Source organism: Guyanagaster necrorhizus (genome assembly GCF_019112545.1).
Source record: "Guyanagaster necrorhizus MCA 3950 unplaced genomic scaffold BT62scaffold_1, whole genome shotgun sequence".
Classification (NCBI taxonomy): Eukaryota; Fungi; Basidiomycota; class Agaricomycetes; order Agaricales; family Physalacriaceae; genus Guyanagaster; species Guyanagaster necrorhizus.
In genome coordinates, this window is record NW_025064880.1 from 1,896,464 (window position 1) to 1,917,070 (window position 20,607).

Here is a 20,607-nt window from a genome sequence, read left to right on the forward strand (position 1 = left end):
CTGTTGCTGGCGCAGTCAACCGCAGAGGCTCCGCAGAACGAGATGGTGAAAGGAGAAGAAAGGCCACGTGGTTACGTTTATTATCCCTTCTAGTATTTGTATGGATGATACCGAATCTCCCTCCCCTCCTTTCCTCAACAGGGTCACGCTCTCCAGCTGTAGAAACGTGCGATGCACTTTGTCTCTTGATCCTACCTTCTTGCCATGTCAGCAACTGAAGGGGACACGTTGATCCCCCGCAAGTACCAAGAAGAGGTCTTCGTTCAAGCCCAGGAAAGCAATATCATCGCAGCGCTGGAAACTGGTAGCGGCAAGACCTTCATTAGCATCCTTCTCATCCGATGGATAGCAACCAAAGAAGCCTCCCAGGGCAAGGCTATCATATTTCTGGTTCCGAACGTTGCACTAGTCGAGCAGCAGGGCAACTTTATCGCCAAACACACGTCGTTACGCATCATAAAGCTACATGGTTCTCTTAACATAGATTTGACTGATAGGGCAGGATGGAAGAAGAAATTTCTGCAGTATGATGTCTTTGTGATGACAGGTAGGTGCACCACATTCATATTTGCAGTTTGCAGTACACAGTAACTCATGCATTACCAGCGCAGATATTTCTCAATCTCATCACCCATTCGCTGTGGAGCATACCCAAGGTATTTGTTTCCCATGCTAGCTGGGGTCCAAGATTAAGACTGAACCTTTGGATAGGCCTCTCTGATTGTTTTCGATGAATGCCATCATACCCGGAAGAATCATCCGTACAACAACATCATGCGCGAGTACAAACATGTCGCTACCTCTGATCGACCGAAGATATTCGGGATGACAGCCTCTCCCATTTTGAACCCGCGAGATGCCATACGTTCTATGGAAGCGCTTGAGGCCAACCTGGACGCCAAGATCGTCGGCATTCACATACATGTGTCCGAGCTTGTGGAAAACTCACCTAAGCCATCGGAGGTATTCGTCGTTTATTCATTACGTCTGCACTTTTCTTACCGGCTTTCGCAGACTATACAGAAATATCCGCCTCCTCCTCTAAGACCCAGTTGTGCCATCTCTACACTATGGGCCTCGTTAACTGTATTCGATATCGTGCAATATTCCGACATCGAGATTCCTTGGGCAGAAATTGAGCGACGATACCACGTAACACTCCACAATCTAGGTCCATTCTCGGCGTCTCTCTATCTTCATGCAGAGATGTGGCATCAAATCAGGACGCTAATCATTCAAAACAGTAGTTTTATCTCAGAGTCTGCGTCTACGGAGACCGTTGAAGTCGTCAGCGCACCAGCCGCAAAAGAACTTCCTGCTGAGGTATACTATATTGCTGAGATCCTCCTCGATTTCCAGTCCTTCTTTATCCTCGAGTCGAATCCCACTTGTTCACCCCTACCTATTCCGCTCGAATGGTGCACACCAAAGATCAAGACACTCGTTGACGTAATCCTGGCACATCATTCCTCCACATTCCAAGGTATCATATTCGTAGAGCAACGACAGACGGCCATGTGTCTTGCCAAACTTCTTCCTAACATTTCGCAGCTCAGTGGTCTCGTGCGATGTGCAGATTTAGTGGGCCATGGCGATAACAGCGAAGGAGTGTCCAAAGATATTATGACGGCTAATCAAGGAGAGATCATCAAGTTGTTCCGGGCCAAGGAAATAAATTTACGTGAGTTTTAAACTTTCCATTTCACAACTCTCATTTAATCGGTTAATGGCAGTTATTGCCACCTCCGTGGCTGAAGAGGGCCTCGATTTCCCGGTGAGCTATCAAATTTTAACCGGCCGTCCAGCTCTCCTCAAATGGATTCACTATCAAGGCTTGCGATCTGGTGATCCGTTTTGACAGGGTCCAGCACCTGGTCGGATACGTTCAGTCCCGTGGCCGTGCTCGAAACAAAGCCTCAAATTTTGTTATCATGGTCCAAAACGACGATATAGCCTATCTCTCCAAGTACCAGCAGCTATGCTCTGCAGAGCCAGAGTTAAAAGCCATCTACCAGGCACGGCGGGAGGAAAAAGAAGTCGAAGCCATAACAGAGGAAGAAGAAGAAGAGATGCTTGACCCCCTTGATCTAGCGGCTCGCGAGCGATATGACATCCCTTCGACAGGCGCATTCGCCAGCTACGATAACTCCATTTCGCTGCTTAACTATTTTTGCTCCCTCATTCCGTGCGACAAGTACACCTCTCAGCATGTCCCTGTCTACACCGGAGAATTCCAGTCGACCCTTCGTCTCCCTTCAGCCCTTCCGATTCCTCCTGAAAGCCTTCTCTTCCACGGTCCTGTGAAATGCTCGAAGAAGGAGGCGAAGCGCGCAGTAGCCTTCCAGGCTGTGAAGCATTTGCATGCTCTTGACGTTTTGGATGATTACCTACTCCCGGTTTCTAGTAAACAACAAAACGACAAGGATCTAGATGGGAGAGATATACCCGATATTAACGTTCCAGAAATGTTGGATGTTCCGATTCGGGATCCTTGGACGCTAGGTTCCAATCTATGGATGCATGTGGTCTATGTCGACGGGCGACCTGTTGCTGGATTGATTACCGGTACAAGACTTCCTGGTGTCGACGTTCATAGTTATTCTTCAGTTGCTGAGATCCGACAGGCCCAGCAAGTATGCCTGACCTCATCAGAACGTGCAACCATAGATTGCTATACGAGGCAAGTCATCTGGCTTCGTAACACAGCCAGAGAGACCATTCTCCCCCTCAGCCTTTTTCTCGTCCCAATAACCTCACATCATGCACCTGACTTCGATGCGATGATCCGTCTTCTTACTGATCCTCAAGGGTGTTTTGACTGGGGCAGTGTAGCAGAACAAGACTACAACAAAGTCATGATTTTGAATCGAAATCAAAATGGGAGACCATATCTCCTCCATCGTATTCGCTACGACCTTACTCCCATGTCAGCTCCCCCTCCAGGTTCACCTGAAGCTACCTCTGCCACCTACTATGAGTACTTTGTCAACCGTTGGTCCAGGAAGAAGTGGACTGCCGAAGTTCCCACTGATGGACCCATGATCGAAGTCACCATTCTACCTCGTTCCAGTATAGGTTCGTATTTCCTTGAGTTGCAGATAAACAGGACTCCCCAAGAATCTCAGTCGGTTCGCCTTCTACCGCTTGGTTGTTGCGGCTGGCTAGATATGTCATACGATATGATCCAGGCTTATCAAATCCTTCCCCATCTCAGCCGTCGTATCACTGACATATATCGTGCCCGTCAGGCAAGGTTTGAACTCGGACTTCCTCCGATCTTGGACGACCTCCTAGTTCAAGCCTTGACCATACCGAGCACTCAAGCCAGCTTCAACAACCAACGTCTTGAAACGCTGGGTGACGCCGTATTAGAGCTTTGCACCACCGTTCATCTCTTCAACAAATATCCCTACCGACACGAAGGCCAGCTCGACATCATGAGAAAGAGCAGTATTTCAAACCGCTTCCTCATGATGAGGGCTTTGGATGCGGGCTTACATCATTTCGTCACCGGGGAGTCTCATAGCTTAAGGACGTGGAGATATGTTTTAGACGAGAGTAATGACTCCGATACTGTGCAGCGCCTTGCACAGCGGACGTATCCTAGAAGGAGTCTTCAGGACTGTATGGAGGCTACACTGGGAGCGGCATTTGTTACGGGTGGGATACCTATGGCTCTGCGGGCGGGCTTTGCACTCGGGCTCGCCATGGGAGGGCCCACATCTTGGCCGGAACGCTATGGTATGAAATCTGAAAGAGTAGTGTCATCCCTCTTCTCTCAGCTGGAGGAACGACTGGGGTACAGGTTCCGGAATGGCCGTCTTCTTGTCGAAGCTGTCACTCACCCTTCGTTTGCATCGGTTGCTGACACTACTTCCTATCAACGCCTTGAATTCTTAGGGGACGGTATTATTCCTTTTTTCCTTCTTCCAACTTGCTGCTGTGTTCTAATTCCTTGATATACAGCGGTGCTTGATCTCGTTGTGGTGCATTACCTGTACGCAAAGTTTCCGGATGCGACCTCTGAGCAACTGGCTCTTCCTCGAGCGAAGGTTGTCTGCTCAGCTGCTTTGGCCTATCTGGGCGTCAAGCACCTCGATCTGCACATGATCGCACTCATCAATAACGTGGACCTAAGCATGGCCATGGAAGACTACGTTCCCATTCTCAAGACGTTATCAAGTACGGATATCGTCACCCAAGGGTACAAGTACGATCCGCCGAAAGTGATCAGCGATATTTTCGAAAGTATCATGGGTTCTGTCCTCATCGACTCGGGATACAACTACGAGGTTACTGCTGCAGTGGTGGAATATGTTATGGAGGATATTCTGGCCGTCCTTTCTCCGACTGTTCGCCGAGATCCCGTTACTGAGCTGTATCAGTGGGTTGCCCGTTCAGGTTGTCGAAACAAGATCATCCTCTCGTATGTGGTGTCTTCTTTGCTTCGCACTTGTTTCTGACGCTGCTTCGTAGACACGAACCAAAGAGAAAACACGTTGGTGTAGTAATTCACTTGCACGACGAGCACATCGTTGGCCCAATCGTGTCCAACAGCCTCAACACCTCGAAATTTGCTGCCGCTGAGAGGGCTTTGGCGATCTTGGGAGATGCCACCAAGGACAAGAGTCTGGATCGGATATGCAACTGTTCCGAGATAATGGATGTTGATAAAGAAATTGCATTAGAATCCGTGGGTGAAGGTATAAACTGTCGTTCCAGAGAGAAGACGTAGAATTCGAAGATCCCGAATTCGTCGTCCCGTAAGAAAGGTGTCAGCTTGGATTATGAGTAGTTGTGGCTAACATTGTAAACTAATGTACTTTGCAACGACTTGTGTAGAATATCTTAAGAACCTCAGTCTATCCAATGCTCGTCGATGTCGGATTCCGATATTTTTCGAGCTGCTTATGTTGGCCCACTTGTCTGAGGTTATTAATTCGAAGAAAATGCTTTCAAGTCTTTGGCGCTGTAAGCTGTAAGACCCGAGCCTATTTATCTCCGCGCGCTCCGGGCCTATGAACGCATGAGCACAGTAGTAGCCATTAGTTGAAAGCCGGCCTCAGTAATCCTTTGGAGTCAAACCTGATGAGTAGATAGTTTATCTGTACACCTACGTATACGAGTCTCGGCATGCTACCATCCTTCTTCACCAGCTCGACGTCCTCGGTAATTACATTCCACCAACAAGCCAGCCAACGCGTGCCCAGGATCAGAATAGAAATCCATCAAGGCCCAGCCACGGAGCCTTGTTTCGACACCAAGTATAGGCTTTATCAGGTCGTTCTGAAGGTCATGACCAGACACGTCACCGCTGCTGCTCAATAAGTCCAAAAGCCATCTGCCAACTCTGCTATTGACTCCCTCCACACCAAGTCCCCATCTCGGCCAACCAAAACCTCGTGCTACGGTAGGCGGAGTCGCAAGAGGGAATGATGCAGCAGAAAAGAAGGTGATGGATAGCGTCTTCTGAGGCTGGTCATCGAGGGGATGCATTAAAATCTCTGTCGATAACGCAAACTTCTCTGGTATTGACAAAAAGGAGGGTATAGCATACCTAAGATGCGATAAAACAAACCTCGGGAGACGAGACAGATTTGCTCACCAATCATGTGTACGAACGTGGGTATCCTTACATTCCCAAGTAAAGCCATCCTTCGCGCTATCCGGCCAGGTAGTAGGGTGAATTCCCAAACCTTCAAGGCCACCTTCCCACCCATCGCCATTGCCACCAAAGCGACTGATAAGGACCACCTTCCCCCTTACTTCGCCAAGGGTCGGCACTCGATTCTCCAAAAACCACATGTCTCTTCCGCCTGGACCATTTGACATTTCCTCATGCACAGTTCGCGAAAAGGTGCTCGGCTCCGTGGTGGCAAAGTCCTCCTGCTTCATGAACATGACAATGGTTTCTCGGCAGGTCTCCGGCGCGATCAGAAAAGTGTAGATAGTACGCTGCATATCTTCGAACGGCGTCCTTTCGGGGTAGATGCCGTGGTAAGCTATGAGACGAGAGCTAATGACTGCGAGACGTATGTCTACGACCCTAATACCCGACTGGAGCTGGACAGCGAGAGGCGTGGAAGGAGATTGGCATTGAGATATAGGCCATCCATAGAATGCCATACTGATAGAAAGAATCAGCAAGGGCTTGACGGTCCATGAAAAGATTTCCTACGTATCATGTGTGCCTGTGATATATGTATAGCATTAATATAGGTGCCGCAGCCATATATATTATATCACCCAAACTTACCAGGTAGTAGCAGGGAATATAATGGAGACATGTCAGGCATATCAGAGAGAAATGCAGATACGTTTCTCTTGGGTAGGATTATCAGCTTGCGATGATTCATGGCCATCTGTATCCCATATGTATGGTCACTACGCAGGTTACCCTCTAAACTCATTAGACTCACCTTAACCGCGTAAACAGACCAAGGATGACCGTCCTCAACGGATAAACGTTGCCAAGTAATTCCAGCTCTCATAGAGAACTGAACCATAGCTGGGCACCATCCCTCTGTCTCCTTGATAGCTGCCTGACTAAAGAGTGCCAGTTTCCTGCAACGTTTGGGTACCTTTGCTTCCAATGGGATCCGGGAAGCCAGAACCAGATGTTTATCATAATCCTTGCGGTTGGGATCCCAAGAACAAATTATAGGATCATCAGTCAAGTTCAAGAGAGTGAGATGCATGAACGGAGGTAGATGCACAAAATAAAGCAAATAAGGTGGTACCGCTTTCAGATATACCCCAATAGTTGTCCCAGCGCCAGCTGCATCGTGGCTTTGATGAGGCTGCCTATCGGAGTTAAGTCCGATATGGTTACTCAAATAAACATGCGAAAATAACGCGTCGACTACACTGCCTTTCCTCGGATACTATACGATATACTATGCTACCTGTACGTCTTGACTATCGAGAAGGGGAGAACATCTTTATCCATCTAGCTGTCAGGTGTTGAAGGCGTCCGTACACGATGTGCGGTACTTTGTGACACTTTTACGTGGCGTCAATTTTGTTAACGTGAGTAGCAACGGTGATATGTGGGGCCTTCTCAGCCATCTTTAGAGGGCTACGATTACCGTCACCGAGAGAGGCTTTATTGCAGTGGTAGAAGAAGCGCGTACTCTGTTGGGTTTGTATATCTCGGTCTCTCCTCTTCAGGACTAAATCAAAGAGTAGGAACTGCATATATCTTTTCTGACGTCTTTGATGAATACGAGTATAATTCCGAATCACCAGGCAGCACCCAGGATAGCGCCGATGACGAAGACAATGCGGCCTTCGAAGTACCACTAAACACCCTTATTGAATGTTTGAATATATTCGGAACCGCGGGTGGAACTAACTACAACGCCTCTGGAGGGGGCCGACATAATAGGTGGAAAAAAGTCGGCGACAACGACGACGGTGATGACGGTGACGATGATGATGGGGGGCGGGGCAAGATACAACAGTTCTTTGGCGGTAGTTCTGAGAAGAGAACAGGGATGCGAATGTCGTATGCAGGTGCTGGATATCCTTTGACTCTGCTTCTGTGCGTGTTTGCTCTCTCTTGCACGAGACTATGTATGTCTTACGTCCTTCGCCAGTGCCGAAGACTCGACTGGTCCGACAACAACGTGTGAAATATCTACATACGATGCAGAACCTCACCTTGAACTTCCGTTTGATCTGGAAAAGATGTACGTGGGGATTACGCTCTCCGTGGATTTCACTGACCTTCAATCCAGGGTTCTCAAAGTCATTCTCAAGGTGAGGAGTGCTTTATTCAATTGTGCATCTCTTCATTTCCTCTAGTCAGAATGGTTACGCGATGCCCTCTCAGAATTGGATCCTTCTTGCGAGAAACTAACCTTTATCGGAAATCCTCCCCCAACCGGAGACCCCTCCCAGCCTCGACAGAAGCAAAAGGCAAATTCACGGGTCAGCTTGAAACCAATGCTTCGTATCAAGGCTACAGGAACGTTCGGCAGCACCGAGGTGCGTGAGCTTAATACTACCGCTTTCTGTTGCATGACCACAAAAAACCAGATGGACTACCCGAATGATAGAGACGTCCTAGAAACCTTCGATTGCGCTCAATCCATCAGCTTCAGGTTCGCCATCACACACATCCTCATGCGCTTCTGACGGGACCTTAAAGTTATCGGTTCGCTCATATATCTCGAACGCTGAGAGCACTGCAGAGCTCTACAAAGACGTCCCTTCGGATTGATGATGAGGGCTTGCTGAGTCTTCAGTTCCTTATGCCGTCTCCGTCTCCCAAACAGGGAAAAAAGGATGAAGGCCCGGCCGCTTTCATAGAGTTCCGGGTGAGTTCGTAAACAGAGGGTATTCGCGTCCTTGGCTCAATTGTCATGTCAGTGCTTAGCATTGGACGATGACCAATTAAATGTGAAGCTGTATGTATGATTGTACTAAATTCTTGCGGAATATGCACATCTAGGCGGATGTCGTGCTACTAGAGCGCGCAAGAGGTGCTTCTCATGAGAGGTTGAGAATTCCGCGCGAGGCCGCCTTGACACAAGACAAGGCAGTCAAAACTATGGGAACATGGCGGTAGGGAAGCTACCCCCCCCGAAGTTCGCTTTGACTTATTGTACCTGCCTTCCCTCGCGTCCGGGACTTTTCCCAAAAGTAAGAGATTACAAATTCTTGTCATAGTATTGGATGAAGATTGATTGGACTGCATTACTCTATATTCTCGGAAAAATCGGAAAGAGGTCGCCTGTTGGCTTCACTTTCACGAATCACAACCACTTGATCTTGAACCATGACCAACCTCCCTAGGCCTTCTTTCCCTTTCAGTAACGGATTGGCTGACAAGGACTGTCCATGGAAAACCTGGCTCTCTACGCCGATGGATATTTTCTGCATCAAATTTGAGGACACGTATCTATAAGCAGTGATCTATTTTCCATGTCGACGTTCGAACCGAAAGCACAGAGGCACGATCATTGTGTTTTAACTTTCACTGCACAACCATCAGAACAGGGACTGTGGTGCGTGCACGGACACGTACGTTTGGGTTCAAGCCACAGATGTCTGAAGTTTTTCACAGTACGTCCAGCGAACAACGCAGCCAGCAGGACTGCACAGACAGCTCTGGCTGTGTCGTTGTCAACAGGATGTACGGCTTTCTCGGACACGGCGCCACCATTCAAAAGATCGAAGATGAAGGTATGCGCCTCAGCCCAGAAGGGCTGGGCATGAGTGAGCAGGGCATAAAGACCCGTTATTGCCGGTGCGCACCACAAATCTGAAGTAGTCCATCCATATGGCATGAGCTCCGGTGGAGTTTGTAGCATCATAGGCGTCGGGTTCATGAGCGAGAAAAGGTTAGTTAAGAAGAAACCGCCATTTGCTGCAACCTTTGGTGATTATTCGGTCAGTAATATTGCCATATCAGCCTTAAATACATACGAAGGAGGTAACAAGCAGTGTCCAGGAAGAGTTTGCGATATTCGACGACGCGTTAGCGGTGACGACTGGTGGTATGAGGTCGCAGAGCAGGAAAGCACGCGTAAAGCCATCAACAATAGAAAGAGGGAGTTCCATTTCGAAGGTGGGCGCGGGAACAAGGGGAAGCGCGTCGACGATAGCTTGCACGAGCGTGTAAAAGATGGTTGTGGCACCAGATACCATGAAGGAACAAGGAACGCCAATCAATGGTGCTGCAGAAAATTTCAAGATGGATGTCTTTTGTGTGAATAGTGAACATACAAGTCATGGCTTCTCCTGTATGCAAATCAGGATTCAGGCCCAGGATATGATATGACAAGCAGGTAAGTACGAACCGCCGAAAACGACAGTCAGCGTCGTCAGAGCGCTCCGAGCAAACGACCTATTTTCGACCAGAGAATGCCCTACTTTCGATACGTGTTCTCGATGAAGCACTTCCTTCGTCTGCCGGAGGATTAGGCAGAGGCGGAATGCTGCCACGATGTCCAGAGTGGTAATAGGCAACCCAAACCAGGTGAAGGGAGCCACAGGCTTCAAAGCATGGTCGAATACAGCAATTATTGGGTTCATTAGTGACATGAGAAAGGCGAAAAGCGTGGCAGGAAGAGGCGGAACTCCGGTCCAATACGTAACAGTCTGCTTCCCAGGAGTTTTCGAGACTTGTTTATGCTGCTAAGGTGCAGGGATGAAACACGTCAGAGCTCATTTTGTGCTCCTTGGATTGTTTTTTGGACCTGTTACTGTTCCTGATTTTTGCAGCAAACTGTTGTAGTTAGTGACATGAATCGAGACACACTGCCATGTGGCACAAACAAGTTTGCCTTCTTATCGTCATTCCGGTATTGATTTTATTGCCCGGGCGCTCTACGCAACAAGGGCCGTATACTCATGCTGCGTGGAAAGCAACCGCGACCCGCAGTTATTGTAATGCAGGCGCTTAGCTATGGTCACGAACACTAGTTCTCTTCTTGCTTTGTCGCCTTACAGATAGAATGGCACATTGAAACTACAGGCCTGCGGGTGACTGTTGACTTCGCTTTGTGCACCGTTATAGCGATATTTCCTTCATCGCGCAACACGAAGTTCTTCGTTCTAAGGACGGCTCAAAAACTCAACTTGTTGACTTGTCGTCATTTCGTCAAGCACGATTTCGGGTACCTTTTCGCATGCGTCCACTTTGCTATTGTGCCTTTCTTGCTTATCTCTTCGACTTAACGGCATCAGCTTCTGAGATCTCGACGTTTTGCTTCCATGCACAACATGCAATTCGTCGGAATAGGAACAAATGTCGAACTTTTCTCTCCCTGACCCCGGGTCGCAGCGTCCTTGGCACCCGCTCCTTGTTTTTATCGATGTTCACACAACAACCTTTGGCTGCCCACAATTTTTTGGTGGTAACTATTCGGCTCATCAAGTGTAGCAACACGAAAAAAAAAGGCCTTTCACGTCACCCCAAACTAGCGTTTCTCTCGTTCATTGTTTGCGGCGGGAGTCTTTGTGCTACATTAGGCCGTATGTGCGATCTGACAGGCACGACATGGTCCCGAGCTTCAGAAGCCTACTTACAATGGCCTATTCTTGGTCTTTCAAGCAAAGCTGTCCATCTCTGGAAATCTCCAATTCGAACAGCGGAAGATATATATACGCGTGAGATATAGTAACTGCTGTTACTTTAACTTTCCCATCATACGCAGAGCACAGTGTGTAACCTGCTTCTCTCTCTTTCCCAGCAGCTCTAGACTAATATTATCTGGGTCAGATCCGCATGGCGCAACCTACACTGAGGGATTTTCTCCACTTGGGCGCCAATCAGACTTATTCTTGCCACGCTCTCTTTCATCGCTTACAGTCAACCCATTCCACATTACGCGCTCTAGGGATTCCAAGGGATGGGCACGTACGCCCACAGTCCATTGCGCCTGACAACGTCGTGACGCTCCATATCGACCAGCCTACCAACCTCGAGCAAGACTCGTATTTTCCCCATGTCCTCAATAGACTCAAGGATGAACGTGTTCTTATAACCAAAATCCTGATGGGCCAAACGAACTGGTACAGCTTCCGACCCCCATCGTCATTAGACCTTTCCGGGTTTATCCACATCACTCATCTGGTTATCCACAGCAGTATTTTCAGCGAAAATCACTTGTGCTCCCTTCTGAGCTCCTTGCTCAGTCTGCGCACTGTGGAGCTCCATAATAACTTGATGCAGGATTATCGTAATAATCAAGTTGCCAGTACCCTTGTTGAACGACCTAACATCAGGGCACTTGCCTTAACTATGGGTAACGATACCTGTTGGACCTTGTTGGATCTTTTTACGAGCGACCGTTCTCCTGTAGAGCCGCATACCTTTGAGCGGCTTGAACTTCGACGCCCAAGAAGTCTCGCTTCCGGCGACGGTAGCCTCTCTCGAAGGATGTCGGCCCTTTTGAAGCTGATGCAATTCCCCTTTGCACTTGATATGGACGATTTCAACATAAGTAAGTCGATCCTTTTTATCTGTTAGTTCCTGTTGACCACATCCCACTTCAGCTCTGCCTATGTCACCCATGCTTAACTTGGAAAACATCAAAGAACTTACAATCACCCTCTGCGCGTTAAACAACTACTACGATTTCAGCTATCAGACACTCGTGTGGTGGACGGAGACGCTCAGGAATATCCCAGGATGGACTAAGCTGTGCACGATCACGATCAAAGTAGAGCTTGGGCCCCCGGCTGCTGTGAATGCGCCGCACCCCCATGACCTCGCACAGTGGGCAGCCTTTGATGAAGCTCTATGTCGTATCGAGATCTCCAGTGGCTTGGAACATTTGCGTTACAAGGTCGTTCCCAGGTCTGGATACGCAGGACATCCCAGTTATGATTGCGATACCATGAGGCGCTGGTTGTGCTTGAGATGTCTCCCAAGGGCGCGCATTTTCTATACTGCATCAGAAGACTGCGACTTTCGGGTCCTGGACTGGGCGAATCGAGAGGTTGATATGAGTGGAATTATGTAAGGAGCTGAAAGAATGATGTTACACGCCTCAGATATATTACTATTACTATCACTATCTTTCCCAGTACCTGTATTGCGGAAAGGAATTATGTAAATAGTGATGAATGCCGTCGTACGCGTAGAGTTCTAGAGTTGACTCGGACATTTCTGTTTTCTTCATGGTAACCGGATTGAGCAGCCACGACACCACCATGATCACTTTTCACCACGACTATTTATTTAATGAGCTCAAGGACTCAGGAAGCGCTTCTGCCCCAGAATGACCGGTAATAGTGCCTACATTCTACCTCAGTATCTATATTGCATCCTTCGAATCATCTCTTTTCAAACTTCGCCTAGCCCTGGAGCGCAGAATCTGACCAGGAGATCTACATTATCGAGCCCCAGTCAGGAGACATTACGTCATGGCTCCTTCGAGCTCCCTTCAGAGATTTCTATTTTCCATTGTCCGAACTGGTGGCCATGTCGCCCTTTAGTTTCGCCGATTCTGACGACCGCAGAGTTGTTCGTAGGCAAGAAAGAAACATCATTACTTCTCGTTGAATTAGAGACAGGAAGAATCAAGGCAACGTTGAACTCAAAGATCTTTGTGTCCTTGGGATCCATTCGAGGGCTTTCAGGATGATGATGATTTGGATTTGGATGAGCTTGAAGGAAGCAAGCCCAAGCCCCTGCCACCTACGGAGCTGTTCGTTGAGAGCACAGGTGCGTTGCACCAATACTCATCACTATTTTGGCGCCAATTGCCTTACAGATTACCACATATCGATTTATTTCTTGACCTCTTAAGAATTCTGGGTCGACCCTGCCACCCGTTCAATCCACATATGGCCTGAATAACCAGAACACATTGTTACAAGCGTCATACAAACCGCCTAAAGGACAGCGCATGCACTCAAGGATTCCCCAACGGCGACATTGTGTCCTTCAAGATTAGAGGCGAAGACACTGGCATTCGTCCATGCTCTCTATCACGGGGGTGACAATTTATTAGCCCTACGTCAGTTATGACTATCTCGTAATTTGGCGCCTATTTATTGATTTATCGGTGTTGCGGTATTCGATGTACTACGCAAGCGTCAGCCTTACTCCCGTGGATCGTATATTTTCATACTTCTTCAGCCCCGTCCGAGTCTTCAAGACGCCCTACCATCCCCCTCCAACGCACCTTCAACCGTAGTTCAGCTTCTGGAGAAACACACAGCAGGGAGCAACTCCATCCAATAACGTAACGTGCATGTATAGAGGGTATTATACTGAAATACTCAAATCGTTCAAAAGTAAAGACTAGAAAAAAATCATCAAGCAACGTAATCTTAAACAGAGCCGACAGAAATATCAGTTCTATCAAACACCAGCGACAATCCTGAGAACGCTTCAGTAAGATTGTTTTTAGAAACAAGAACACTTACTCCTCCGCCTTATTCAGGGCTTGTACCATACCGATAACCTCTCTCCTCCTGTTAACAACATATTCGCTCTCCTTTAGAAGGTCGTCGAGCACTTCGGGCTTGTACAGCTCCTGGAGTAGCTCCCTCTGCAAGTTCTCTTTCGAGTGGTTGACCAGCGTCAGGACAATAGCCTTTGGCACCATGTCTATCATCTCCCGCTTGACAATGTTGAAATAAGAGTTGATCAAAAGTTCTACGTGGAAAAAAAAAAGATTAGCAGCATATTCACAATGGGAATACATGACACTAACTGATAACTTCTGTCTCCATAGTCTCACGATCATTCAGGGCCGCCTGAGGCTTGATAATCGCTGGAGGTGCTTCCATAACAGGGGTAGAGGTGCCTTTCTTTTTCGTTGTGGAGGTCCGAGCGGCGAAAAAGGATCCGAAGAAACTGGGCTCTTCCCGTTTGAGGTCCACATCCAAATCGCGATTGTTGTTGATGACACCGGGAGCAAGCTTTCCAGACTTAGGGTCGGTTTGTTGAGGAGGAGGCTTGTTAGCATTGAGACGGTCATTGACGATTGACATTGCTTTGTGCCCATTGATGAAATCAGGATGTGTCGTGTTAACGTAGCAAGCTTGCATACTATAATGATAAATCAGCAGCGCAGTATAGAAGCACAGACTTCTACGTACGCAACCATGTCAGTCACGAGTTTCGTGGTCGGGTTCAATGATGATTTGAAGAAGTTGACAACTACCGAGTTGAAGCGCTCCCGGAGGGCTGGATACCGCCTAAAGGCTTGCTGTAGGTCTCTGAGAACGGCGTCTACGATATGATTTTGCGGGAACCTACGATCCTGCCCAATAACTGGCCGAGAATACGGATGAGTTCGTCGTACACCAATGTACAACACTTCAGACTGGGATCCTCCAACCGTTTGATCTGCTGCTTGATAATAACCTCAAACGCAGCAGTACCCACGAATAACGCCGGCGTTGAACCCTATCAACAATGAGCAGACTGGCACATTATGAAAACAAATTGCTGCTCACCGAAGAATTGTACATGATAGTTCGAATGTCCCCATCTTTGACTTGATCAAATGGATCGATGCTTTTGATTCCATTGTTGAACAGCTCGTGGAACACAAAGCTGATACGAGCACCTCCGGATAGCTCATTCAACGACAAATCATTACCACCACCGTCAATAACCGTCCGGAACTCTGAGGTAAACTCAGTGATAACGGACAAAACGACGTTACCTGAGCTGGCCTCCGCTTCTGTTCCACCAAGTGACTGTAACTCCGCATTATACTTTTGTTGTTGTTGGGCAATTCGGGCTTTAATGTCGGGCAGGGTAGCACGAATGTGGTGCATGAGGATCATGTTAAGCTTTCTTGCCAGGAAAGGGGTACCACAATACTGAGCCTTTCCCTTGTATGAAGGGTGTAATTCGAAGAACTCGCGCTCGGCATCGAGAGCCGACTGAATGGTCTTCGACGCGTCAATGTCTCGCTGGCCTCGGTTAACCACAGGCACATATCCCAGTCGCAACGGAATTATGCGTCCTGCAAGGATGTCCACAACATCCGTGCCCTTATCCCTGTATGCTCATCGTCAACACACACAGAAAGAAACAGAAAGCAGCGCACGCACATCAAATCAACTTTGGTCAGAACACCAATCGTCCTAGTACCCTCGGGGTCCACCTCTCTCGCCATTTTCAAACCCTCCGAGTTAGCCAGGTCCACGTTAGCGGGAGATACTGCCAAAATGATACAGGCCGGCTTTGAGATGTACTTCATCAGCATGTCCCTTATCTGCCTCTCAATATCTTTGGGTTGGTCACCAACTGGAACTTTGGTTATACCCGGCAGGTCGACCAGAGTGAGAGTCAGGACATTAGGAGAGAATATACGGAGATTGATGGGAAGAGGAGATATGCCTGCATTGCGTCCTGTTTTGGCTTCGGTATCCCGCACAATCTCATCACGAATCTTGTGGAAGTCAAAGAACTTTTCGCCAGGTAGATGCAGGAATTCGCCCCATTCATCGGCGTTGACGTTCTTGTCCGTGCCATTAATTTTGGCTGTATGCAACACGTTGGAAAGCGCACGAAAAGAGAGATGAGCTACGTACGGGCTCCATTAGGCTCGGATCCAGCAGGTCTATGAATAAGTTGTAGGACCTGAATGCCGACGGTCAGCTCATACCCAGGAATAAATGGTGGTACGTACTAGCGGTCGCCGCGTCACAATACCCGTTCCACGAGGCAGAAAATCTCGGCCGACGATATTCTTTTAAAGCGAGGAGAGTAGTGAGTATTGATGATATAAAACAAGTCTTAATGCCGACGCACCTCGAGGACACTACTCTTGCCGCTACTCTGACTCCCAAGCACGCATATCTGAGGAAGGTCTATCTGGGATGCTGACGAGCCGACTGCGCTGAAGACATCCTGCAGTTTGTTGATGATAGAGACAATCTCTAGGCCGAGTCCGGTAGGGCCAGCTGTCGCCATTTTCTATGAAGGTGAAATAAGGGAAAGAGGGAGAGACACGAGGAACAGAGGCGCTCAATGCCGAATGGGAACAAACTAGGACAAACTCAAAAGCTGTACCCTGCACTACTGCGGGTTCACTGCCAGATCCAATGCTACTGCTGTTTGAGACCTGAGGAACTCTAGTACTGCGGTTGGATTTGTAGCTTGCCGAGCCATGGTGTCAAAAATCGGTGATGGAACAGTTGGGACTGGGCAGATGAACTATCTAAAGGGGAACTGAATATTGAGCAATGTATGTGACCAACCCATGCCTCGGTTTTAGTTAATAGCTGATCATCCATACAGGTAAAGTATATTGTACTTCTAATATATCAAGATGCAACTGCGTAACACAGCGCAGACAATGAACTTGGTCAAGTCAGAATATGATCGCGTCAAGTTCATGATTGCCTGATTTGTTGAACTCCCTGTCACCGAGGTAACTCGTCTGTTGCACCAATGATAGGCAAATCTTTCAATCAGACGATGCTATGAGGCTTCAGCTTGGTTCGATGAATTCTTTCCAATGTCTGGTTCTTGCGACATGCACTTCACGATGTTATTTGTCTCACTTCTGTCTGTTCCATCAGGTCGATACAAGACGGGAGTGTAAATGCATAAGCTATGATCCATTTACCCTAGGATCCCCGTAGTTGAAGGACAGCAGCTAGATTCAATAGCGCTGTAACCTGTAAGGACGTCCTGGGCCTCTACGACACCGTCTTCTTTTCCCTTGGTCTTATCAGCTTGAAAATGGCGCCTGCACTACAAGCGTCCGTGTACGTGGCAAAGTAAAGACCTGGTCGAGTTTCCCGGTTTCGCCCATGGACACTTGAGTCTTTGATGACTTATAGTGATGAATCCGGTAACACTGCCTTTGAATGAATTGTGGTAATGATCATCAATCGAACTATGACTTGCTGCGGACTAAGTGGTCCAGGTAGTCAGAGGGAAGGCCACGGATCTATCTATCGTCGTCAATCAATTGCGAAAGCCGGTAGTTAACAATGCACACCAGGTGTATCCTGTATCATATTTGGCGGTAAAACTAATCCACCAAACCTAGAGCAGACGAGCAATCAGTTTTGGTGGTTTGCGGCAGTATTATGGCTTGTTGAACGAGGCTAACCTTATAACCGGCACTTCTAGGTCCTCCCGTGAGTTTCTTTTGCGGGATGATCTCAACTGTCGGCACTCCACTTTGGACAAAACACTTGTTACATTGGGTTTTTCACCGAAACTGAAGGCACTTAGAGTATAAGCCAATATCCAATCTGCTTTGCTGCAAGATACTCCGTAGTCCAGCAATCGGAGCGACGGTGGTGAAATCCTTTTTAGAATGATCATCACCCGTCTACCATGGACACTCAGTCTACGTATGTGCTACATACTATGCTTTCGTATTAACACTTGTTGTAAGAGTCAGTAAGACCCCGCCATTTGACTGTAAGTTACCTAATCCAATCCGTACGTACCAAAGTTTGAATCATCGTTTACAAGCACTCAAAAATCAGATGACAGTTTACAAAACGCGCAGCACAGGGACGAATACACCTCTTCGTCTAACTTCTAGAGAACAAGAAAATCTGAGAGGTCTCTTGAAGTCTCTCTGGCGAAGGGTGGTCGAACATATTGGAGGCGTGATTAGTTGGTTATTTATCCCGCCTTCATGACGTCGTCAATAGTGCACAAGAAGCTTTTCAAAACTTATCTCGATGAGTCCGTGTGGGCGCATTTCATCCATCGTCAAATTTAACGCTGATTGTGCAGAAGTAAGAATAAGTTTTCGTCCACCAACAATAATGACGAAGCGTATATTTTCCATTGAACATTCACTGCGACCAGTAGACGCCAAACTCTTGCGCTGGCCACTCAATCGAAACGGGCTACCCTAAAATAGCAATTTATTTTGATGTGCATCGGTCGTGTCGGCGATTTTCAGCTACCACAGGTAACGGTGGATATGATGAGAAAGATCTGATAAACAGAACGGTGTTGCCTCTTGATACGGAAGATCACCAGGGACTCTACACCGACCTGGATACAAGGACCACACTAACGGACAGGGGCTAGTGAAGTAACCGAAGAATGTGATTGATGCAAGACAAGTGTCTGTGCGCACCAAGTAGATCCTTCCGGATCTTTTTTACCATCAGTTTCCATCAGTGATTGCTCTGATTGTAACGGAATCAACGACACAGAAAATGGGAGGAACATGGCCACCGTTGAAAGGGTCTTCTGTGCTGGACAAAGGGGTGTCCTTATCGTTCTAGAAATGATTGCGTTGTCAGGGGCGACGTATTGTTTCAGACGACACGATAAGAGATTGGACAAGCCAGGAAGAAGGGAAAAGCAAAAGACACAGGACATACTCAACAGCGAACAATGGGCGATACGAGAGACAGCGAAGAGGTCGCCGGGACCGACGACATGACGAAATCAAGAAAACAATAGGATGAGTCAGATATAAATGCGGACCTTCAATCTGAGTTTAAAATATAGGTATATAAGGAGCGGGCGGACGAAGGACCGTTCCCGTTTTCTCCCCCTCTTTGATTTTCTCACGCCACTTTTTTTTTTTGCTGCAAATTTTAACCAAGCATGTCCGGATCGTTCGCGTTGCCCACTCGTCAACTGAACCTCTTTGGTTCCCGGACTGCTCAGCAGCAACAACAGTTTCAGGCACAACAGCTGCAGGCTCATCAGGTTCAGCAGCAATCCCAACAGCAATCGGCTCAGCATGGACTCGCCCTGCCGTCGGGTAACCCTTACCTCCAACAGCCATCGAGACCAGGCCTCGCCTTGCCAGGTCCTTCTCCGCTGTCAAATTCCTATCAGCCTCCACAACAGGCTTCATCATCACAGTCTTCGTCGCAGACGCAGACGCCTCCATCGACGACGAATGCCGTAGCTGGGCCTTCCACCCCTGCCGCGACCCCTGCTCCAGCGATACTCACTCTCGAGCAGCAGCATATCACTGCGGTCGAAGGTATCGTCCCCACCTTGCAAAACATCGTCGCTACAGTCAACCTTGACTGTCGCCTCGACCTCAAAACCATTGCCCTACACGCCAGGAATGCTGAGTACAATCCTAAGGTTGGTCTTGTTCACATCCCCTTTAGCTTTGTTACACGCATCGAACTGGTTTCATTGTTCGACTAACAGCGTTTTGCGGCCGTCATCATGCGTATACGCGACCCCAAGACGACCGCGCTCATCTTCGCGTCGGGCAAGATGGTTGTGACTGGTGCCAAGTCAGAAGATGACTCTCGGCTCGCGTCAAGAAAGTATGCACGTATCGTGCAGAAACTTGGCTTCGATGCGAAATTTTCAGAATTCAAGATCCAGAACATCGTCGGTAGTTGTGATGTGAAGTTTCCCATTCGCTTGGAAGGTCTTGCATACAGCCACGGACAGTTCAGCAGCTATGAACCTGAGGTACGTACGCGTTAATATCCATGTTCTCTTTGTGACTGAACGTTTGCATAGTTATTCCCTGGTCTTATCTACCGCATGATTAAGCCTAAAGTTGTGCTCCTAATATTCGTTTCGGGCAAAATTGTGTTGACTGGCGCCAAGGTAAATATGTTCTTTTCTGTTGTGCTTCCGCGCCTGTTCGCTATAGTTCAGTGCGTGCGTCAGCCATGGTCGTGACCAAGTGCATGGCCATATGTCGTATGCTTTCAGTGGATAAATCCGCTGACACTGCTCGTTTGACTAATAGGTCCGAGAAGAGATATACACCGCCTTCAACACCATCTATACCGTGTTGTGCGAATTTCGGAAACCCTAAAGTGGTGTTTCATAGTCGACCACTCCACCTCCACGATCGATCTTGAACCTCATGTCCTTTTGTCGTACATTCTACCCCGCCGTTGTAGATCTCGAGGTGTGAGAAAGAGGCACCACTTTTTTGGCATTCTGCAATTTAAAAGCTTTCCACCCCCTCCCGGATATTTGCTTTTACGTGTGCTGATTGTTTTTTTATTCTTCGTTTCTTCTCGTGCAATTACCACTATTCCCCACCCATCCATGCAATGACAGACATAACATACACATACACATACAATACGTATACATAGCAATAGCATCACTTTTCCAGTGGACAATTCTGTGTCGTCGTTTAGTGTGAATACAGAGTCTTTTGACCATAACATTGGTGAACTCGGCGAGTTTGCTCACTATTCCCT

At 47.9% G+C, this 20,607-nt stretch overlaps 9 protein-coding genes across 9 annotated transcripts; 6 read left to right on the forward strand and 3 right to left on the reverse strand.

The window, feature by feature from the left end:
* The first annotated feature begins 95 nt into the window (after positions 1-95).
* Positions 96-4,917, forward strand: BT62DRAFT_940302 (P-loop containing nucleoside triphosphate hydrolase protein). Its single transcript, XM_043187745.1, has 8 exons — positions 96-547; positions 607-656; positions 712-963; positions 1,015-1,681; positions 1,734-1,774; positions 1,833-3,906; positions 3,967-4,426; positions 4,477-4,917. The coding sequence occupies exons 1-8, from the start codon at positions 205-207 to the stop codon at positions 4,733-4,735; spliced, it is 4,146 nt and encodes a 1,381-aa protein (XP_043046528.1). The 5' UTR covers positions 96-204; the 3' UTR covers positions 4,736-4,917.
* BT62DRAFT_990012 (PLC-like phosphodiesterase) lies at positions 4,818-6,796 on the reverse strand. The gene is made up of 5 exons (XM_043190193.1): positions 6,420-6,796; positions 6,257-6,362; positions 6,179-6,191; positions 5,606-6,127; positions 4,818-5,557 (listed from the first exon to the last, which is right to left on the reverse strand). Exons 1-5 carry the CDS (start codon positions 6,696-6,698, stop codon positions 5,137-5,139), a joined length of 1,341 nt encoding a protein of 446 aa, XP_043046529.1. The 5' UTR covers positions 6,699-6,796; the 3' UTR covers positions 4,818-5,136.
* Positions 6,797-6,865: 69 nt separating this feature from the next.
* On the forward strand, positions 6,866-8,663 carry BT62DRAFT_925573 (Rad1-domain-containing protein). The gene is made up of 10 exons (XM_043184847.1): positions 6,866-6,907; positions 6,961-7,029; positions 7,075-7,141; positions 7,189-7,543; positions 7,599-7,691; positions 7,740-7,761; positions 7,807-7,989; positions 8,041-8,105; positions 8,153-8,321; positions 8,374-8,663. Exons 1-10 carry the CDS (start codon positions 6,899-6,901, stop codon positions 8,419-8,421), a joined length of 1,080 nt encoding a protein of 359 aa, XP_043046530.1. The 5' UTR covers positions 6,866-6,898; the 3' UTR covers positions 8,422-8,663.
* A 2-nt stretch (positions 8,664-8,665) lies between these two features.
* On the reverse strand, positions 8,666-10,258 carry BT62DRAFT_925574 (uncharacterized protein). Its single transcript, XM_043184848.1, has 5 exons — positions 9,807-10,258; positions 9,733-9,747; positions 9,433-9,683; positions 9,032-9,380; positions 8,666-8,983 (listed from the first exon to the last, which is right to left on the reverse strand). Exons 1-5 carry the CDS (start codon positions 10,039-10,041, stop codon positions 8,964-8,966), a joined length of 870 nt encoding a protein of 289 aa, XP_043046531.1. The 5' UTR covers positions 10,042-10,258; the 3' UTR covers positions 8,666-8,963.
* A 101-nt stretch (positions 10,259-10,359) lies between these two features.
* BT62DRAFT_1070721 (uncharacterized protein) lies at positions 10,360-11,623 on the forward strand. Its single transcript, XM_043178688.1, has 4 exons — positions 10,360-10,395; positions 10,459-11,171; positions 11,231-11,523; positions 11,596-11,623. The coding sequence occupies exon 2, from the start codon at positions 10,638-10,640 to the stop codon at positions 11,127-11,129; it is 492 nt and encodes a 163-aa protein (XP_043046532.1). The 5' UTR covers positions 10,360-10,395; positions 10,459-10,637; the 3' UTR covers positions 11,130-11,171; positions 11,231-11,523; positions 11,596-11,623.
* BT62DRAFT_925575 (uncharacterized protein) lies at positions 10,891-12,648 on the forward strand. The gene is made up of 3 exons (XM_043184849.1): positions 10,891-11,171; positions 11,231-11,954; positions 12,007-12,648. The coding sequence occupies exons 2-3, from the start codon at positions 11,237-11,239 to the stop codon at positions 12,474-12,476; spliced, it is 1,188 nt and encodes a 395-aa protein (XP_043046533.1). The 5' UTR covers positions 10,891-11,171; positions 11,231-11,236; the 3' UTR covers positions 12,477-12,648.
* Positions 12,649-12,672: 24 nt separating this feature from the next.
* Positions 12,673-13,212, forward strand: BT62DRAFT_43134 (uncharacterized protein). Its single transcript, XM_043180870.1, has one exon. The coding sequence runs from the start codon at positions 12,735-12,737 to the stop codon at positions 13,098-13,100; it is 366 nt and encodes a 121-aa protein (XP_043046534.1). The 5' UTR covers positions 12,673-12,734; the 3' UTR covers positions 13,101-13,212.
* Positions 13,213-13,457: 245 nt separating this feature from the next.
* Positions 13,458-16,436, reverse strand: BT62DRAFT_925576 (uncharacterized protein). The gene is made up of 10 exons (XM_043184850.1): positions 16,235-16,436; positions 16,113-16,172; positions 16,015-16,063; positions 15,532-15,964; positions 14,926-15,478; positions 14,726-14,875; positions 14,566-14,675; positions 14,178-14,515; positions 13,888-14,119; positions 13,458-13,841 (listed from the first exon to the last, which is right to left on the reverse strand). The coding sequence occupies exons 1-10, from the start codon at positions 16,394-16,396 to the stop codon at positions 13,823-13,825; spliced, it is 2,106 nt and encodes a 701-aa protein (XP_043046535.1). The 5' UTR covers positions 16,397-16,436; the 3' UTR covers positions 13,458-13,822.
* A 2,582-nt stretch (positions 16,437-19,018) lies between these two features.
* Positions 19,019-20,278, forward strand: BT62DRAFT_983880 (TBP-domain-containing protein; the record flags this gene model as incomplete). The annotated part of the gene is made up of 3 exons (XM_043189817.1): positions 19,019-19,513; positions 19,583-19,855; positions 19,907-20,278. The coding sequence occupies 3 exons, from the start codon at positions 19,019-19,021 to the stop codon at positions 20,069-20,071; spliced, it is 933 nt and encodes a 310-aa protein (XP_043046536.1). The 3' UTR covers positions 20,072-20,278.
* Positions 20,279-20,607: the final 329 nt, after the last annotated feature.

What these genes read in the sequence shown, in the direction of transcription:
- BT62DRAFT_940302 (XM_043187745.1), top strand. Translation starts at nt 205, where the DNA reads ATGTCAGCAACTGAAGGGGACACGTTGATCCCCCGCAAGTACCAAGAA. An exon ending in ACTCACCTAAGCCATCGGAG is followed by an intron (nt 964 to 1,014) that starts GTATTCGTCGTT and finishes CGGCTTTCGCAG; the next exon opens with ACTATACAGAAATATCCGCC. An exon ending in CCTTGAATTCTTAGGGGACG is followed by an intron (nt 3,907 to 3,966) that starts GTATTATTCCTT and finishes CTTGATATACAG; the next exon opens with CGGTGCTTGATCTCGTTGTG.
- BT62DRAFT_990012 (XM_043190193.1), bottom strand. Translation starts at nt 6,698, where the DNA reads ATGCATCTCACTCTCTTGAACTTGACTGATGATCCTATAATTTGTTCT. An exon ending in GGTCTGTTTACGCGGTTAAG is followed by an intron (nt 6,363 to 6,419) that starts GTGAGTCTAATG and finishes TATGGGATACAG; the next exon opens with ATGGCCATGAATCATCGCAA. An exon ending in CACGTTCGTACACATGATTG is followed by an intron (nt 5,558 to 5,605) that starts GTGAGCAAATCT and finishes ATCGCATCTTAG; the next exon opens with GTATGCTATACCCTCCTTTT.
- BT62DRAFT_925573 (XM_043184847.1), top strand. An exon ending in GTGGCGTCAATTTTGTTAAC is followed by an intron (nt 7,030 to 7,074) that starts GTGAGTAGCAAC and finishes AGCCATCTTTAG; the next exon opens with AGGGCTACGATTACCGTCAC. An exon ending in CCGCTTTCATAGAGTTCCGG is followed by an intron (nt 8,322 to 8,373) that starts GTGAGTTCGTAA and finishes TTGTCATGTCAG; the next exon opens with TGCTTAGCATTGGACGATGA.
- BT62DRAFT_925574 (XM_043184848.1), bottom strand. Translation starts at nt 10,041, where the DNA reads ATGAACCCAATAATTGCTGTATTCGACCATGCTTTGAAGCCTGTGGCT. An exon ending in CACTGCTTGTTACCTCCTTC is followed by an intron (nt 9,381 to 9,432) that starts GTATGTATTTAA and finishes TAATCACCAAAG; the next exon opens with GTTGCAGCAAATGGCGGTTT. An exon ending in TCTGTGGCTTGAACCCAAAC is followed by an intron (nt 8,984 to 9,031) that starts GTACGTGTCCGT and finishes ATGGTTGTGCAG; the next exon opens with TGAAAGTTAAAACACAATGA.
- BT62DRAFT_1070721 (XM_043178688.1), top strand. Translation starts at nt 10,638, where the DNA reads ATGCGTCCACTTTGCTATTGTGCCTTTCTTGCTTATCTCTTCGACTTA.
- BT62DRAFT_925575 (XM_043184849.1), top strand. Translation starts at nt 11,237, where the DNA reads ATGGCGCAACCTACACTGAGGGATTTTCTCCACTTGGGCGCCAATCAG. An exon ending in TATGGACGATTTCAACATAA is followed by an intron (nt 11,955 to 12,006) that starts GTAAGTCGATCC and finishes ATCCCACTTCAG; the next exon opens with CTCTGCCTATGTCACCCATG.
- BT62DRAFT_43134 (XM_043180870.1), top strand. Translation starts at nt 12,735, where the DNA reads ATGACCGGTAATAGTGCCTACATTCTACCTCAGTATCTATATTGCATC.
- BT62DRAFT_925576 (XM_043184850.1), bottom strand. Translation starts at nt 16,396, where the DNA reads ATGGCGACAGCTGGCCCTACCGGACTCGGCCTAGAGATTGTCTCTATC. An exon ending in ATCCGAGCCTAATGGAGCCC is followed by an intron (nt 15,965 to 16,014) that starts GTACGTAGCTCA and finishes TGTTGCATACAG; the next exon opens with CCAAAATTAATGGCACGGAC. An exon ending in CTCGTGACTGACATGGTTGC is followed by an intron (nt 14,516 to 14,565) that starts GTACGTAGAAGT and finishes TTATCATTATAG; the next exon opens with TATGCAAGCTTGCTACGTTA.